Consider the following 19,764-nt stretch of genomic DNA (forward strand, 5'->3'; position numbering starts at 1 on the left):
CAAGGATATCCAGGACACGGTCATTAACCCCTAATGTTATTTGTTATCAAGCAATACAGATTAAAACGGGATTATGCAATTTAATCATCTCCAATTAAAAGGTTTCTACACCCGACCAAGCGGTATTTTTATAATACCGTATCCCAAGCCCGTATAAGGGAAAATAAGTTAAAAGTATTTACCTGAGCTAGCAATGCAATTTATACTCAGCCGTATATCCTAATCAGCAAGCACAAGTACCTTTATTGGGGCTCTTAATCTGGAACGAAGGTTTTATTAACCTAATAGATTCCTAACGGGTCTTATTTAAGCCTATGCTTAGACCGGTTAGTTTTAAAGGAGGATACGGTTCAAAACGCATGATTAAGCGCAGACCGGATTAGAATGTGATTTAGACCCGACAAGTACGAAGACTTGTATAATATGGGTAAACTAAACACATTCTGGATTTTGAGATAAAAATGATAAGGTTTGTCCCGTTTCGGCTAATTTATGCAAACTAGTTACATAAGCCGATCCGAACGCGAAAAGTGCGTAACGGGTAACCAAAAGAGTCATGAACAAGTTTCCTAAGTTAATATGCCTTAAATATGTTGTGATATCAGTAGGATACCTTCCGTTATGCCCAAAACGAGTTTAAGATCATTTTATGCCCCGAAGGGGTATTTTGGTCATTTAAAAGGTTATAAGAGAGTTTAAATAATAATCTGAGTTACAGATCTAATGTAATCAGTAAAAATACTTAATTTAATAAGTTATAATAGTAGGGTATCATATATATGTGAAATTTATTATTTATAACCATACTATGCACCGAAGGGGCATTTTGGTAATTTCACATAAGGTTTAAAGGTCAAATTTGGAAATCTGAGTTTAAAACTTTTCCTTACTGTTAAAATATACAAATTTACTGAATATATCAGTAGGCATCAACCCTTATATGTTTAAAATAGTTTTGATACATACTATGCGTTAAAAACGCTTAAAAAGGTGATTTGGAGCCATTTCCGGGTTTTCAAAGGAAAGCTGATGTTTTTTATTATTCCAGGAGGCTTAAAATAATTTATTTATCATATTAGATCAGTAGAAAAAGGTTTGGCATCAAAAGGATTTGTAAAACTCATTTTATAGCCCAAAAGGGCAAAACCGACAACTACCGGATCAAGCTTAGAACCCTATGTTATGCTCAGCCTAAAAATAATTAAAAATCTCCAAAAATCCCAAAATAATATATTATATCAGTGGGTAAAAAGTTTGATATCAAAAATTGGGTTTAGATAGGCTATACGCTAATTACGCCATTTAATTAATAAAAAGCTTTCTATCTATACTATATTATAAAGCATATCCAAAGGATAGCTTAAAGTAATTTAAATTACCTTAAAATTTCTTTAATGCATAATGTACAACTTTTTAAAACACATGAATATTCATCTTTCCCATAATACCCTCTTAGGCGACCATACTTAAATCAAAAATCACAATTCAAAATTCAAACCCTGTCATCTCCTCCTTTTCTTTCTCTCTCTCAAATTCCACAGATCTAAGATCTAGATCTGCCCCTTTCTCTCGATCACCTTTAAATCAAAGAAGAAAAACATGAAATGCCATGGATTGAAGATCTAGGGTTTATGACATCTTCTCTCAACGACCCAATAACCCATCCTTTTCTCTCTCCAGACGATTTTGTAGATCTAGGGTTTATGGCATCTACACTCAAAATCGTTGATGTTCCAGAAATTGTTGTTCAAGTGCTTGATCTGACACCAACCGGTAATAGATACAGGTATGGTTCTGAGTTTTTTGCATCCATTGTTACGTTTTTGTTGATTTTTGTTAGCATCTTACGTTTTTTTAAGCTCAGATCTGAGTCCTTTTCTCTCTCAAGGGAAGATTTCAGCATGTTTTCATACATTATCTCTGCCGTACACGACGGCCGGAGTAACAGCGGCGGCCGGAGTAACACCGTGTGAGGCCACTGCTACATCCTGTTGAGGGGAACTGTAGAGGTATGTCAATCTATAACAATATAGGGTTTATGTTATTCTTTTTTTATTTATTGTTTCAATTTCAATATGATATGTTAGTGTTAGAATGGAGTCTCAGTTCGTTTTAGGTTTTTATCGTGAAATTTGTTTGCTTGCTTTTTTCATCTGATGTATTGGGAAACTTGCAGATCAATGGAGTCATAATCACTTCTTTTTCCACAGAAATACTAATGGATTTTACCAAAAAATCCCAGATACATTGACACTCGTGTGGATGAACTGTTTCCCAGTAGGAAAAACAACATGAGGCTTAAAATGCTATATGTGAAAAAAATGCTAAGGTCTGCATCAATGCATCATACAATGTTCATTTGCTAAAATCTTGTTTGATAAAATGTGTTTCAAATTTTGGTTTGCTATTATTATTTTAGGAAAACATTAATGCTGATCATACTGATGGTTTAAATAACTCTTCTTTTTTCGTAAAGCTTGCTTCTGATAGGCAACTGCAATGTTCTGGGTACATCATATGGTTTTTATACAGCTATACGCATTTATCTTTCTTAATCTACATGCTTTACTCAATTGCCTCACTTTATTGCGTTTTGCAGTGCAAATGATACGTGTGCTTCAACTTCAACTGCACAATCTCACATCATAGCAAAAAAATGTAGCGTAAGCACATTTCGTAGTGTTATGGAGCTATCAGCAGGGGGTGATAAATCATCTGGCTTTTCTATTGATATGGTACTTCTTTTTTTCTTTTTTCCTCTCTCTTTTTCTCTCTCTCTATATATTTATCTATACTATATATAATATGCATATTCAAAGTGGAGCAGTTGCTACAATGGAAGGATTGTTGTGTTTCTTAAATCAAATAAACTTTTTTTAGTGTTTGGACGAAGAATAGTGTTAAGGTTTATCTACTGTTTGAAATAAGCTCTTTTTAATATAAAGTTTGAGATTACTTGAAACTTCTTATTTCAACACTAGATTAAGAACTGCAAGTTAACCTTGTAATATGTTAATAATTATCTTTTTAATCTTTTTTGTGGGGAGTAAAACTCAAGTTTGCACTTGCACTATCATTGGACAATGATTTCTTTTCAAGACATGGAGGCTGGTAAAATTTTTATGACTACAGGTTGTGTACTTTGTGGCATTTAGCAGCAAATGGTACTAGCTTCTTTTTTTCAGTCTTATGCAAAAAAATTTCGAACTCTATCAAATCAATGGGCACTTAAGCTTTATATATGTTTCAGTATTGAAATTACATACACATACAACCTTAAAAGCATGCTGTACAACAACTTGCTGCACACAAATATGGAAAATACATGAGGTGCCCTATGTGGTATATTTTTAGCTAAAAGGTGCGTCCCAGTTGCACTTCATGTAACCAGTGCACCTTGTGTAGGATGAGGTGATGAGCGTTGCTCCTTAGGGCGCCTTGTGCCTCAGGCGCGCTTTATTAAAACCCAACAAATGAGTCGATTCCATAGTTTCCACTTATGTATTTATCTCTTAAACAGTCAAATTCATTATTTCTATTAACAAAAGTAAAATAACAAATGAGTTTCTTAGAATGAGAAATTCTTGCTGGTTTTTTAGGCTGCATCAAGTAAGCACATAGTATGGTTGCCAGTTATTGGGAAACATCGAATTGGTTCTTAGATCTAGATGCCTATGGGCGATTCACCGTATGGTTCGAAAACCCGAACCCCGTTTCGCTCATCTTTGTTCTTGTTTGTGGATATGGTGGTTCTTAGATATATTTATTTTTCTTTTATTGTATAGAGGAGAATGAGCAGGATAAATGAGAATGCGCGGTTGATCGGGCTGGAATACATAGTAACTGAAGAACTGTTTTTAACTCTTCCGGACACCGAAAAACCGATGTGGCATAGCCACGAGTACGAGCTGAAGAGCGGCGTGCTCTTCCTTCCCGGTCCGGTTGAACAAAAAGATCTCGAGAAAGTGGCGAAAACGTATGGGAAGACCATACACTTTTGGCAGGTAGATAGAGGTGATGAGCTGCCACTCGGGTTACCGCAGGTGATGATGGCGCTAACGTGACACGGGCACCTCTACCCGAGCCTCGCTAAAGGTATCGTTTCGGTTATTCCAACTATAGGGGTGTTTGTTATTCGGTTTTAAACCGATTTAACCAAAAGCTGTTTAAAACCGAAGCAAATTACATATTCGGTTTTGTGGTTTGAAAGGTTAGTCTAGACTTAAATTTTTTTTTTCATGCTTATATGAGTTGATTTGTTTTTTTATTCACTAATGGGTCACACTGGTAAAATAAAAGAAATTATTATCTTAAAATAAAACGGGTCAAATGAGCAACAGTTTCCCAAAGTGCAATCTTTGCAAGCATGTCAAAAACGGAATTATGGATTTTCAACTGATGTAAATGTTGGATTCGTATATAAGATATTGTTCTAATCAACTTCTTTTGGTGTCTTAGGTTATGGGACCTGCTGATCTTCGGTACTTATTTTTTTAGCAATGGATGTGAGCCGTCTAAAGTGAATGATCAAGGTGAATGATGAGCTATCGATGGGCTGTAGTTAGGAAGAGTTCCAAGACTTCCAAGTTAAAATTCAAGTTTTAAATGGTTTTTAGGACAATCTTTATGTGAAATATAGTCAGGAAGAGTTCCAAGACTGCAACGTTTTCCTATTGTACTTTTTGCTTACTACAAAACCTACATAATAGGTTTCATAAACTAGCATTCACGATTAAATAGGTTCAATATAAGAAATCATGACCTATGAAAATAGTTCTTTTCTATTTTTCTTTTCTCTAATCTAACTAATAAAGCTTATACATGAGAATGAACTGAACTATGTTTTCTCTATATTTCTAAAAGCATGCGATTTTCTTAAAAAGTATTTAGTTTATTCTTATAACAAGTTTTTATCTTTTAGTTATAAAAAGTACACCTTTTATGTAAAGTTAAATAAGTTAAACAACCAATATGGGTTTTCTAAAGGAATTTGTGTTATCTTTATAGACATTTAATGGTATACATGTGATTATTTTTGTTTAATTGAATGCTTATGACATAGACAGACTCAAATGTGCTAATAAATTTTATGTTATAATAGCGGGGCACTTGGCTCCAATCTTAACTTTACTCTTATTCTTTTTGGTATTTTGGAATTTATAATCGCTTATTGTTTCAGAGAGCATGGGTGATATAACCGGAAGCTTGGACGCAAAAAAGGGTTTGACAGAAGCACTGAAAATTCATAAGAAGTATCTGAACATGGCAAAGTATTACATCTTTAATAAATTTCTTTCATACATGTTAGAGGTGGGAAAATGGGCTGGTTGGATTGATAGGTTTTGTGTGGATTGAAACACGCCTCGTTACGTTGATCCAAGACACTTGTTCAACATATTTATCTTTTTAATAAATAATTACTCTTAGATATGATCACCTATATTCCCTAAACTATATTTCCGAATAAAATAACTAAAAGAGGGTTTAGCATTAAAAGTGCAAGTTGGACGGTTGTTGACGTTTTACATTAAAATCAAAACGATTGCTATACCGAATGTCGTACCAGTACTATAAGGAACCAAAACGATACATGCGTACTATACAGTAAATTACAAAGTGATTGATAAACTAACTATAAACAACCCCCGTACATAACCCTAAACTCACCAACCTAAGTGATATATTTCCCGCCGCATCGCGCGGGTAAATGACTAGTTTACGCTAATGAGCATAACTTTTAATCTAGACCTCAAACTGATGTCAAATTTTAGGTACAAGTTTATAATTCAGTAGTGAAGGTTTCTGTCCTCTCACATTTTCAAAAATATCGTTTTAACGTCAAAAAGGCATAACGGTCAACATTTAGACATTTAACGGAAACATGCATGAACTAGGATTTCTATGGAACCAAGTTGTATAACCTTGGAGGGTTATACTAACTTATAATACGGTCCTAATCGAATCCTAAAGCATATCTAAATTAATCTAAATCAGGTCAGAACTGAAAGTCAAAGCAAAAGTCAACTTTTGCGACTTTCGGTTCTGGACCGAGCCTATACTTAGAATTGTCGGGTTGAATCATGCTTAGGCATGTCCAACTAATATTTACCAAGTTATTAAAGTGACAAAACTGATTTTATAGCTTCTATATTATTAGCTATGAATTTTATTTAAACTAACCCGATTGACTTTTATTTGACCCGACAATTAAACTAAGTAAACGTGGTAATTAGGAGGTGCCTGTTTGAGGGTTAAACACCTACCTAATTACGGTCACGTAGCCATGTTCGACGCGAACAATGGCTCAACCGTTTTAAAGTCAAAGCGTTTATAAAAAACACTTGACCTTCGGTTATAACCGCTAAAGATTAAACTAAGCACGAAAGGACACTTACAAGGGGTCCAAGCAAGGAGGGAATTGATCTTGGATGCTCAGGTATGAAGCACAATGGCTCCAACTTAGAACAATTCAGATTAAGTGTGAGTTGGGAGTGAAATGGGTGGGGGTATTTATACTTTTCGTATAACCGTTAAGATCGTTTATCGAAAACCGAGCTTCAATCTCAACCATCCATGTGGGCACATGGTTTACAAATACAAGGGGCACTTGAAAACCATCAAAATTGGCCCATAGATTGATCAAAAACCATTTGCAAGAGCTGGAATGAGCTGGAAATAGCTGGAAACACATTTTGCTGGTCTGGGGATGTCTTACGGACCGTAAGGACCTTGCAGGTCAGCAACTTTCAAAAATGGCAAAACAGGCCCCTGCACCCCCAAACTTGGTTTTCGATGCATTTTTGACACGTTTAAGCCCCGTTAACCTCATTTCAAAGCTCTAAATTGAAGTTAAAGTATAGGGAACTTAAAATATGTTCAAAAACATCTCGGATGTCGGTTCGTTTGGTGGTACGGTCCCGTTATTCGGCTAATTACGACGAAACACGGACGGACGCTAAAAACGATCCAAATTACGCGACGAATGGAATTTTATCAAGCCAAACACTAAAATAAAATATTTTAGTGCTTGCATAAATTTTTGGGTGTCCGGGGATATTCAGAATGCAAGATATGCGCGAAAATGCAAACTTATGCATTTTTGACACTTTTAGTCCCTACATGACTTAAAAGTTTATTTTTGCCCACCAAACACCTCTAAGCCTATATCTAAGCTATATAAAGAATAAATAGGGTATGATTAACTCATGGTCATACTCCGGAAGGTTCGATACCATACGAATCGGTATACTTTTGCAGTTTGACGCAAATAGTCCCTTTAATGCGCGAACTTGCGCATATCATCGTTCAATAGTATCGAAACGTTATCCAACTCATATTAAGCATTCTTGGGAGTATTATTAAACATCACAATGCTTTGGGTTCGCTAAAAGGTCATTCAGAGGTATAATTAAACATATTGACACTTTTAATCCCTCTAATTTGCAAAGTTGCACGTAACTTCACTTAAAGGCATAAAAGCCTTGGACGGCCAACGATTGGCATTCCCGAGAGTATAATAAAATATCATGAAGCTCTCGGATTGTTAAAAGGTCACTCAGAGGTAAGAATTAACCCGTTGACGCTTTTAACCCTTAATTGCGCAAACTTTCAATTAATTGCGCCTTTTGAGGCATTATATGGTAGAAAGTGCAGGACGCCCATCTGTTGGGCAGAAGTAGGAGATACTCAATTATCAAGTCCCGATCTACTCTTTGAAACGACGGACAAGATTGTCCAGATTCGTGATCGTCTGAAAGCTACCCGGGATAGGCAGAAGAGCTATGCTGATAAAAGGCGAAAACCTCTCAAGTTTGAGATTGGCGATAAAGTTTTGCTCAAAGTATCACCCTGGAAGGGGGTGATGCGATATGGTAAGAAAGGAAAGTTAATCCCGAGGTATATAGGACCATTCGAGATCATCGAATGTGTAGGGTCAGTGGCTTATAAGTTAAACTTACCTGAAGAGCTCAGTGGTATACATAATGTATTCCACATCTGCAATCTAAAGAAATGTCTAACTGATGAATCACTAGTCATACCACATACAGATGTGCACATAGATGAGAGCTTGAGATTTGTGGAAAAACCTGTGTCGATTGAGGATCGACAGGTAAAGAAGCTTTGAAGGAAGCACGTGCCTATTGTCAAGGTCAAATAGGATGCCCGCAGAGGCCCCGATTATACATGGGAGTTAGAGTCCACAATGAAAGAAAAATACCCTCATTTATTTCAGTAAATCTCAAGGTCGAGATTTATTTTAAGGGGGTGAGGATGTAACACCTCGGAAATTCCTGTCCAATAAAATAAAGACACGTGTCATGTGAGACACACGTGTCAGGAACCCGGATCAAATAAAAGATGTATGGTAGGATTTTAAAAAAGGGCGTCATGTTATTAAAATACCTCTGAACGACCCAAGGGCGACATGTTATTAAAACACCTCTGAACGACCCAAATTATAAATCCCAAGATCCTTAAATCATGATGATAAACATCTAATATGTTAACCGGTTGTCCTAAATAAATAAATTTCATCCTTATATGGAAATTGAGTTCTTTTGAGTGTTACTACAACATCCAGGAAACTAGATTCTTGAGTTTAAAGGAATTAAACTTGAACTACTCAAATTCATGGTAAGTTCTTGCCATTTCCGTCACATTAAAGCCTTCCACAAAGTGCCAAAGGTGTAAGTGCACAGCTAGGCATGCAAAGACTGACCACATGGCCCCACAACTGAAAGGGAGTGCATGGGATTCGGACTTGAAAGTGTTGCATGGTCAAACTTGGATGTTTGCAAATTTTTGGCTTCTGGCCATCGGTTACGGACCGTATGGCTTTAAGCTTACGGTCCGTAAGGTGCATACCTGGGCGATTTCAGCAAGGGTCAGTTACGGACCGCAAAAATTCAAGCATACGGTCCGCAAGAGGAGCATACGGACCGCAAGGACTTAGGCTTACGGTCCGTAAGCCTGTCGCTGTTAGCAGAAAATGGACAGCTGCCTGTTCAGCCTGTTGCACCGCCTTAGTTATATGGTTTTCGAAACCAGGGACTTGCTAGGCAGTATTTAGCTTATTAGGGACACCTGGGATGATCTTGTAACCATCCTAGACTTCCATGTGTTGATCTTGAGCTCCCTTGTTCATTATATAAGAACTTGAGTTGTGACAAAAGGACTTGCTCATTCTCATTTGCACTCAAGACTTTTCTCTGGAGCTCCTGGACAGCATCAAAACCTTCTTAGGCTCAATAAGCATCCTTAGGACTCTTGTAAGTGTCCTTAACCTCCCTTAATCCAGTTTAGCTTAGTTAATTAGCTAAAAGTCAAACCGTCGTAATTAAGGTTTGACTTCGAGATTAAACAATAATTACTCAGTCAAATCTCGAATTAAAAATACCTATAAGTAGGTAATTATGTGGGTAACAAACCCTTAAAAGGGTATTTCCAGATTCCCACTCTAGCCATGCAAATTGTCGAGTCAAAGCTTACTTTAAAAAGTCAACAGAATGCTTAAATCCAAATTAATACATAATTAGCAATGTAGGATACATGCAACCTGTTTGATCACTAATATAACTTGGTAATTAATGTAAGAACGTGTTCCAACATGTTCAACTCGACAATTTTCAATTTAGACCCGGTTTGGAACCGAAAGTCGCATAGTTTGACTTTCGCTTTGACTTTCAGTTCTGACCCGTTTAAGCCAAGTTTAGGATTTCCTTAGAGCTTCTTTTGGACCTAGTTACATGTTATTATAACCCTCTATGTTTATACGACCTGGTTTACTAGTTGTCTAATTATTATGCAAGTTTCCGTTAAATGCTCATATGTTAACCATTATGCCACAATGACCTTAAAATAGGATTTTTGAAAATATAAAAGAGTAGACATCTTAGTTACTGAATTATAGACTTGTACCCAAAATTTGACATCAGTTTGAGGTCTAGATTAAGAGTTATGCTCATTAGCGTAATTAAAAGCTTTCTTAGTAATTAATTGGCATAATTAGCATATAGCCTATCTAAACCCAAATTTTTATATCAAACTTTATACCCACTGATATATAGTATTATTTTGGGGATTTTTAGAGATTTTTATTTATTTTTAAGCTGAGCATAACTTAAGATTTTAAGCTTATTTCGGTTATTGCCGGTTTTACCCTTTTTGGCTATAAAATGAGTTTTATAAATCCTTTTGACCTCAAACCTTTTTATACTGATTTATTATGTTAAATATATTATTTTGAGCCTTCTGGATTATAAAAATATCAGCTTTCCTTTCAAAACCCGGAAATGGCTCCAAATCGCCTTTTTAGGCATTTTTACGACATAGTATATATCAAAACTAGTTATATATATAAGAGTTGATACCTACTGATATAGTTAGTAAAATTTTATATTATAACAGTAAACTAAGGTTTCAAACTCAGGTTTCCAGTTTTGACCTTTTAGGCTTATGTGAAATTACCAAAATGCCCTTTCGGTGCATAAGATGGTTATAATTAATAAAATTCACATATATTTGATACTATACTGTTATAACATAGTAAACTAAGTATATTTACTGATTTATTCAGATATGTAGCTTAGGTTACTAGTTTAACTCTTTTATACCCTTTAAAATGACCAAAATGCCCTTATGAGGCATAATTTGAGTTTAAAATTATTTTGGGATAATAGGACATATCTTACTGATATCACAACATATTTAGTGCATATAATCTCAGGAAACTTGTATATGATTTATATGGTTACCCGTTACGCACTTTCGCGTTCGGATCGGCTTAAGTAACTAGTTTACACATATTAGCCGAAACGGGTCAAACCATATCATTTTTGTCTCAAAATCCAGAATGTGATTATGTTACCCATATTAAATAAGCATGCCAGCTTGTCGGGTCAAAACCACATTCTAAGACGGTTCTCGCCTCCCATGCGATTGAACCGTATTCATCCTTGAAAGATTAACCGGTTTAAGCTTAAGCTAAATTAAAGACTCGTTAGGATTCTAATAGGTTATTATAAACCTTCGTTCCAGAATAGGAGATCCAGTAAAAGAAACTTGCACTTGCTTGTTGTGGTTTGTACTTGCTCAGGTAAATACTTTTAACTTATTTTCCCTTATACGGGCTTGGGGTACGGTATATAAAATACCGCTTGGTCGGGCATTTGCCCTTAATCGATTAGTGGTTAAGTATTATCAAGATGACCCGTTTGAAAACTGGTTTTGATTGTTTTACGCCTTTGGGAGTTTAATGACCATGTCCCGGATATCCTTGGCATCATTCATGAAATGGCCACGACCTTGACACGCGGGTGTAGGCGTACACCCGACAATGTATCCATATTTATTAAGGTATAACCGTTGGTTTCCCGCCGCGGATTTGTACTATGTGGTATGTCTATTAATCTTAAACGCATAACAAACATGTAATTATTTTACAAGTTTAAATTTGATTAATTATCCCAAGTTATAAAAAGTTTTGTGCCATGTGCATTTAAATCAATTTTTAAAATGTTTTCAAAATGAGTCAGTTAAATTGTATTTACCAGTGTAAACTGACGTATTTTCCCCAAAAAGATTAAGTGCATGTTCTACACGTAATAGGCTGGCCTCTCCTTAGCATCGTTAGAGTCTCGCAAGCTTGGATGCAATGAATTTGTTGAACAATTCTCCTTTTTATTTTGATCCGCCTGTGGATCTATTTCAACTACATTGTGATACTTAAATATTACAATAATCATTTGGTTGGAATAAATCTATCTTTTGCTTCCGCTGTGCATTATAATTTTGTGTTGTTTGAATATGATGATATCGATTACGTCACGATACTCCCCCACCGGGCCCACCGGTGACACGTGGAAATTTGGGGTGTGACAGGTTGGTATCAGATCCAACACTGAGTGAATTAAACACTAGCCATTTGTGTTTAATCTCAGTGCACAAATTGCACATTCCTCGAGTTCCGAGTCTAGATAATGAACATAGGACAAACTCTGTTTTGTTTTTGTTTTCGGTCTTTTTTTATATATATTGGTCGTTATCATAATCATGTTTGCATGTAAGAATGCCACCAAGGTTTTTGAGAGGAAGAGGCAAGGGCCCAGTTACGGGCCATGACCATGAAGCCGGGCCTTCGCACTGGCGTACCCCATCTATCACCATGAGTACAAGCGCTCAGGAGCCATGGAGGGTCTATGTTGAACTCGGGAGGCGATCAGTCTCCTTAAGTTCCTCGCCGTCTTATTTGCATTCTTTCGTGCCGCAATCCGAAAACGAGCCCGACCACCCTCCGTTTTCTTTCATACCGTTGCAGCGGTCGAACTCGCACCATTCTTTTGGTGACCCTACCCCTGCTTTCCAGAGCCGGTTCAACCCGACTAATTTTATTCAAGAACCCGTGGGTTTTAACCCACTCGGACCCAAGGATCGCTTCTCGGGTGAGAATGACATGGATGAAGATACGGATCCCATGGAGCCTGCCACTGGGACCCCGAACCACCCCATCGAAATCTCCGATGGGTCATCTTTTCATGGATTACCTTATCGTGGTCCTGACAGCTACGAGGCGAGGTTCAGACAGATTGACTGGTATTTTACTCCCTCTCACCACTCGTCCTTACCAGCAGCAGCAGCAGCAACAGCAACAGCAACAGCAACAGGATCCTTCCGAGAATTCTCGATTTGTGGCAGTCACTCCGCCACCACCACCACCAGTGGAACAGCAACCGCCTCCGGAGCCACCGAGGCGGAGAAGGTCAAACGCGCGGATGTCCGTGCGAGGAGGATTCCGCATCAGCACTCCTCAGCCCTCGAGTGGCAGTCATTATCAGCCACTCCAAGAGGAGGAAGAAGACCAACAGATGGGGGGTCCATCCAACCCCATCCCAGAGATCAACTCTGCGCCTATAGCGCCACCATTGGGTTTTGATAACCCAATCCCTACCTATGTCGGTTCAACGGCATATAACCCTTTTGAGCAGCCGGCTCATACCCATTATGACTATGCCAATGTGGACCCCTACCAGGAGGCATGGGACTACAACGCTCGTCACCCAGAGGGACCCTATGGTGGTCTTTGGACCACTGGTTACCCAACTTATGGGTACCAGCGTCCGCCACTGTCGCGGCCCCCGACCCACCCTGTACGGAGTCGGGGCCCGCGGTGCAGATTTCCGTGGTACCCGTGGTATTTAATTTATGCGACAGCGGAAGTCTTTTTACAACAGGATCTTTTCACCGGAAAATGCTCGTTTAATATATTACACAAAGTTTAAGGGATAATTCCCATAATTTACAATAAGTTGATTTCACACAGAAATCTTTATTTTTCAAAACACGTTTTATTGGTTTATTTACACTGAGCCACTTCTCTGAGCTTGATAGTGCTTTACTGCACTTTTCCTGGATCACACAGATCACCTGAAACATGTTTGAAAAAGGTTTTGTCAGCGGGGAAATACTGAGTGAATCATTCTGTTTTCTAAAACGACCCGTTAGTTATAATTTGCAGTATTAAGAGCGATTACAATGTTTCTATCAACCAATTATCAAGAATGGGTATTTGTCACTCGATTCATTTCTGTGACTGTGGTCATACCACTATTGGGTCCCGTTGCCCTAATAGTGACGGTGTACTCACACAGAGTAATAATTACTCACATAGAGTAATATTCACTCACATAGAGTGATAAAAATAGTAATGTGCACAATACCCCACATACCAGCTGTAATTTGGTGATTACAAAGACTTAATCCCTGTAATTATAACCTTGAAAATAATTTGAGGTATTGTAATACTTACTCACAAACTGTGAGAAAACAATTTAAAAAGAAGAATGACTCACATTGCAGATTAACGAGCAATAGATATAAGCCTACTGATTAGCCTTGATTACACCTAGTTTAACACAATGCACACACAGACAGGTTAGTAACTAATACAGCAGTTACGTCAATTCACGAGATTAAACCCTCACAACGATTAATCAGTGCAATACTCGATAATTCAGTCGGATTCACAACGAATAACAGAGCATAGTCCGAATTCGAACAGCACTCAAATATTCAAGTCAAAATCACGACGAATAATCAAAGTACAAGCTCAATTGAGCAGCACCCGGACTATCGTTGGATAGTTATAATCGATCGGACGTTGAATCGTAATAGCGATCGAGTTATTACCCTGATTGCGGCAGCGTTTCGATAATTAGTGTGTGTGTTGGACTGTGTTGCTTATAACTCGACGTATATTATGAATTTTAACGTCGAACGAACACCTGAATTCAAGTCCCAACCCCCTCTATATATACTGAAAATTTGACTCCCCCGCGTGTCGCGACAGGGAGACCTGGTCCTGTCGCGTGTCGCGACGGGTAACAATTTAGGGTAGGGTAGGTTCGTGTCCCAGTAGCTTGGATGAGTTGTTAATCAACGAAAATTTTACTTCTCCAGCAAGTTTTGAAGATAAATGTCACTAGGGTTTAACTCCCTCTGAGTTTTAGGGGCCCTGATCCTAATTCCGATTGTTATGAAAATTTTAGGGTTTATGCGGAATTACTTGGGTTTCTCAATTAGGGTTTCCTTATTACTTAATTATCATCCTAATTATGGATTTTCGTGACAGTTGTTACATCCTCCCCACCTTTAAGAAAAATCTCGTCCTCGAGATTTACTGGAATAGATGAGGGTACTTTCGCTTCATTTCCGATTCCAGTTCCCAAGTGTATTCTGGTCCTCTCTTGGATTCCCATTTGACTTTTACTAGCACTAGTCGTTTGTGTTTGAGAAACTTGACTTTTCTATCTTCGATCTGTAGTGGTTTCTCTACAAATTTTAACTTTTCGTTTACCTCTATATCTTGAAGAGGTACTACCAGGGATTCATCTTCTAAACATTTCTTGAGATTGGATACATGAAATACATCGTGTACTCCAGCCAATTCTTCTGGTAGTTGTAATCGATAAGCTACTGGTCCTATTCGTTGAATCACTGGGAATGGTCCAACGTACCTTGGACTTAGCTTTCCTTTCTTTCCGAATCGTACTACTCCTTTCCAAGGAGAGACTTTTAGAAGTACTTTATCTCCTACTTGGAATTCGAGCGGCTTGCGACGATTGTCTGCATAGCTCTTCTGGCGATCTCGAGCCGTTTTCAATCTTTCCTTAATCTGAGTTATCTTGTCAGTAGTTTCTTGTACAATTTCAGGACCTGATAATTGACTTTCTCCGATTTCTGCCCAACATACTGGAGTTCTGCACTTACGTCCGTACAGTGCTTCAAATGGTGCAGCTTCGATGCTTGAATGATAACTATTGTTATAGGAGAATTCAATTAATGGCAATTGGCTATCCCAATTACCACCAAAGTCAATTACACATGCTCGGAGCATGTCTTCTAGGGTTTGTATTGTCCTTTCACTCTGTCCGTCTGTTTGTAGATGATATGCAGTACTTAGATTTAGTCGAGTTCCCATTGCTTTCTGAAAACTTGTCCAGAAATGAGAAGTAAATCGACTATCTCTATCCGATACAATGGAGAGTGGGACTCCATGTAGGGATACTACTTCGTCCACGTATAGTTGTGCTAACCTTTCCATGCTAAAGGTTTCTTTCATTGGTAAGAAATGAGCTGATTTGGATAATCGGTCTACAATTACCCAAATTGCATCATTCCCTCTTTTTGTTTTGGGTAACTTAGTAACAAAATCCATTGTTATGAGTTCCCATTTCCATACAGGCATTTCTAACTGTTGTAGTAGTCCTGAAGGTTTCTGGTGTTCAGCTTTAACTTGTGAACAAGTTAAACATTTGGATACGTATTCGGCTATATCCTTTTTCATTCCTATCCACCAGAAATTATTTCTTAAATCTTGGTACATCTTATTATTTCCTGGGTGTATGGTATACCTAGATTTATGAGCTTCTTCTAAAATCTTATTTCTTAACTCTCCTTGCTTAGGTACCCAAATTGGTTTCTTATGGAATTTCCAAATTCCATCATTTCCTTGTTCTAGTTCCTTTAAGTAACCTTTCATTCCTTCAGCATCGTCTTTGATTGCTGTTTTCTGAACTTCTTTGATTTGTGCCATTAAATCTACTTGTAGATTTAATCTCAGAGCACGGACTCGTTTCTGTTTCTCATGGAACTTACGACTTAAGGCATCTGCAACCACATTTGCCTTTCCTTCGTGATATTGGATATCACAGTCGTAATCGCTTAGCATCTCCATCCATCTTCTTTGCCTCATGTTTAACTCTTTTTGCCCAAATATATATCTTAGACTTTTATGATCTGTATAAACAGTAAACTTACTTCCATACAGATAATGTCTCCAGATTTTAAGGGCAAAGATTATGGCTCCTAATTCTAGATCATGAGTCGTATAATTTTCTTCGTGCTTTTTCAATTGTCTAGAAGCATACGCAATTACCTTCTTGCGTTGCATTAACACACATCCATAACCTAATTTTGAAGCATCACAATATACTTCAAAGTCTTCTGTTCCTTCGGGTAAAGCTAAGATTGGTGCATTTGTTAACCTATGCTTTAAAATCTTAAAGGCTTCTTCTTGTCTAGGTCCCCATTCAAACTTAGCGGCTTTACAGGTTAACTTAGTTAATGGTACGGCTATTTTAGAAAAATCTTTGATAAATCGTCTATAGTATCCAGCTAAGCCTAGAAAACTTCTTATCTCCATAGCTGTTTGTGGAACTTTCCACTTCGTAATTGCGTCTATTTTAGCAGGATCTACATGGATACCTTCGTGATTTACCACATGACCTAAGAATTGTACTTCTTGCAGCCAAAATTCACACTTCGAGAATTTGGCATAAAGCCTTTCTTTTCTTAACACAGTTAAGAGAACGTGTAAATGCTCACAATGTTCTTTTTGGCTTTTGGAGTAAATAAGTATATCATCGATGAAAACGATCACAAATTTATCCAAGTATGGTTTACAGATTCGATTCATCATGTCCATGAATGCTGCTGGGGCATTCGTTAATCCAAAGGGCATGACTGTAAACTCATAATGACCATACCTAGTTCTGAAAGCGGTTTTAGGTATGTCTTCTTCTTGTACTTTCAGCTGATGATATCCAGATCTTAAATCTATCTTAGAGAAATACCTAGCTCCTTGCAATTGATCAAAAAGATCATCAATCCTAGGTAGTGGGTATCGATTCTTAATCGTAACCTTATTCAATTCTCTATAATCGATACACATTCTCATCGACCCATCTTTCTTTTTCACAAACAACACTGGTGCACCCCAAGGGGATGAACTAGGTTGTATGAATCTTTTGCTTAACAATTCATCTAATTGCTTTTTCAATTCTAGCATTTCGGTAGGTGCTAATCTATAAGGTGCTTTAGCTATTGGTGCAGTACCTTGAATTAAATGAATTCTAAATTCTACTTCTCTATCAGGTGGTAGTCCAGGTAATTCTTCTGGAAAAATATCTGGGTATTCTGAGACTACGGGGATGTCCTGAAGTTCTTTATCTTTAGTGTTAATGATTACTGAAATCATATACACCATTTCCTGTTTTCTCGAATAACTAGCCAATTTCATTACTGAGATAAATTTCAGTGGCTTTCGAGGTTTATCTCCAGTAATTAAAATTATTTCTCCTGAAGGGGTTTGAATTTCTACTGCATTTTTGTCACATAGGATTCGAGCATGGTTGGCTATCAACCAATCCATTCCTAATACTACATCGAATCTTGCTAAATTCATTGGTAACAAATTTGCAGAAAACTTATGGCCTAATAATTCTATTTTTCCTTCTTGCCAGATTTTATCTATTTTCACAGAATTTCCTTCTGCGGTTTCTACTGTGAAGATTTGTCTAAGAGTGGTTATTGGTAACTTAAGATCTTGGCAAAATAAAGTATTTATAAAACTTTGGTTCGCACCAGAGTCAAATAATACTTTTGCAAATACGTTGTGAACTAAGAACGTACCAGCTATCACATCGGGGATGAGTTCGGCCTCTTGAGTGGTCAGCTGGAATGCTCGCGCATTTCTCTTGGTTGTTCCTTCAGCTGGTTTGGCTTGGTTAACTACAGGTTTAGCTAACTTAGGACATTCAAATTGAAAGTGTCCCCTTTCTCTGCAATTATAACAAACTTTTGTTTTCTTCCTGCAGTCTTCTTCCCGATGTCCTTTCATTTTGCAAAAATTGCAAACCATGTTGCATTGTTCATAATGCTTCTTTTTGCAAATTTTGCAGAAAGGAGATGATGAGGATTGCCCGGTTCCTCTTTTCTTGGCATTACCCACACGAAATCCCTGGGTAATCTTTTGAGCTAATTCCTTCTTGCGATCTTCTTCTCTTGTGCGTACCAATTCATCTGTTAGGGTATTAGCTAATTCTACAGCATCGTCAATAGTACGAGGTCTCGCAGCTTTAACGATGTTTCGGATTTCACTAATTAAACCCCAGATGTAACGAGAAATAAGTACCGGTTCTGGCGAAGCCAGTGATGGCACTACCCTTGCGTATTCAAAGAATGTCGAAGTATATCCCCGACAATCTACTCCTAGCATACGATGACTTAGGAACTTGTTTGCCATTTGTTCCTTCTCGTATTCGGGACAGAATTTTCTTTCAACAAGACTCTTAAATTCTTCCCAATTCATTGCATAGGCTACCCTTCTTCCTTTTGCCTGGAGGACCGTGTTCCACCATTCGAGTGCTCCTTCTTTGAACAGATTTGATGCATACATTACTTGATCCTCTTTGGCACATTTGCTTATTGCAATTACTGCCTCGGTTTTCTCTAACCAACGCAGTGTTGCAGTTGCCCCTACGTTACCTGCAAATTCAGCGGGTTTGCAAGCAAGAAATTCTTTATAAGTGCAACCAGGCGTTGCAGCTTTCATTCTTTTAGGGAGTGGGGCCTGCTGTGGATCATGATCGTCATGATTGCCGCCTCCATTTATGCTGTTACTGCCGTTATCTTCTGGAATACGTTTACTAGGAATTAATTGTGGTTCGGCAGGTTTCTGAACAACAGCTACAATTTCTGGAATAGCATGAGCTATCCCTTGGGCGATAAAATGCTCGATATCTTGTCGAGTTATATATTGATCTTCTTGTTCTTGCTCAGATTGATTTACTTCATTAATTGGTTCATTGTTAGCGTTTTCCATCTGCTAATTGGTAAAATTATTAGTGTCTAACTTATCAAATGACAAAATTCACATAGATACACATAGATTATCACAACATACGAATATAACCAAAATTGTCGATTTCTCGACTTTTACTTTGTTAGGATATTGTATATGCATCCATACACACCGTATTTTACAGAGTTTTATTGCCCATTTTACAGAATTTTAAGTTACTATCATACAATACGGCTTTCTGTGGTTTAATTGACGGTTCTAGTAACGATGCTCCCTCTCATCGTACTTCCAAGTTAGATGCTCCCCCATTTCTCTGATCCTATTACCTGTACCTATCAGTTCTTCACCGAACTGACGGAGTTCAGCTAGGTTTTCATTACTCATGGGAGGATTTGGGAGTGGTTCTGGGTCAAATTGTGGAAGTAAGCTATAAGGACTGTTGACTATGTTTTGGAATTGCCAGTCATTGGTCCACCATTCTTCCATTTGGCCTAATGGTCTGGTATGAACTAGTGGGTCTGGAATAGCTGGTCCTAGGTTTAGTGGGAATTGAACTGTAGCCGGGTAAGAAAAGAGATTATCGTTGATAGGCTCTAAAACATCACAATTCTCCAGTAGGCGATCTA

General features: G+C 37.7%; 1 protein-coding gene across 11 annotated transcripts; it reads left to right on the forward strand.

The window, feature by feature from the left end:
- The first annotated feature begins 1,500 nt into the window (after nucleotides 1-1,500).
- LOC110921941 (oil body-associated protein 1A) lies at nucleotides 1,501-4,719 on the forward strand. 11 transcript variants are annotated; one of them, XR_002582731.2, is made up of 7 exons: nucleotides 1,501-1,786; nucleotides 1,865-2,009; nucleotides 2,177-2,329; nucleotides 2,420-2,508; nucleotides 2,600-2,735; nucleotides 3,786-4,095; nucleotides 4,459-4,719. XR_002582731.2 is itself a non-coding variant. In XM_035986961.1 (5 exons), exons 2-4 carry the CDS (start codon nucleotides 2,292-2,294, stop codon nucleotides 4,062-4,064), a joined length of 453 nt encoding a protein of 150 aa, XP_035842854.1. In that variant the 5' UTR covers nucleotides 1,501-1,786; nucleotides 1,865-2,291; the 3' UTR covers nucleotides 4,065-4,095; nucleotides 4,459-4,719. The 11 variants fall into 11 exon arrangements, 2 of the variants coding, with proteins under 2 accessions (XP_035842854.1, XP_022021958.1); XR_002582734.2 differs by having other exon boundaries at nucleotides 2,477-2,508; XR_004886879.1 differs by having other exon boundaries at nucleotides 2,177-2,508.
- The last annotated feature ends 15,045 nt before the right edge of the window (nucleotides 4,720-19,764 follow it).

This window comes from Helianthus annuus, chromosome 17 (assembly GCF_002127325.2).
Source record: "Helianthus annuus cultivar XRQ/B chromosome 17, HanXRQr2.0-SUNRISE, whole genome shotgun sequence".
Classification (NCBI taxonomy): Eukaryota; Viridiplantae; Streptophyta; class Magnoliopsida; order Asterales; family Asteraceae; genus Helianthus; species Helianthus annuus.

What these genes read in the sequence shown, in the direction of transcription:
- LOC110921941 (XM_035986961.1), top strand. Translation starts at nt 2,292, where the DNA reads ATGAGGCTTAAAATGCTATATGTGAAAAAAATGCTAAG. An exon ending in TATGTGAAAAAAATGCTAAG is followed by an intron (nt 2,330 to 2,599) that starts GTCTGCATCAAT and finishes TGCGTTTTGCAG; the next exon opens with TGCAAATGATACGTGTGCTT. An exon ending in CTGGCTTTTCTATTGATATG is followed by an intron (nt 2,736 to 3,785) that starts GTACTTCTTTTT and finishes TTTATTGTATAG; the next exon opens with AGGAGAATGAGCAGGATAAA.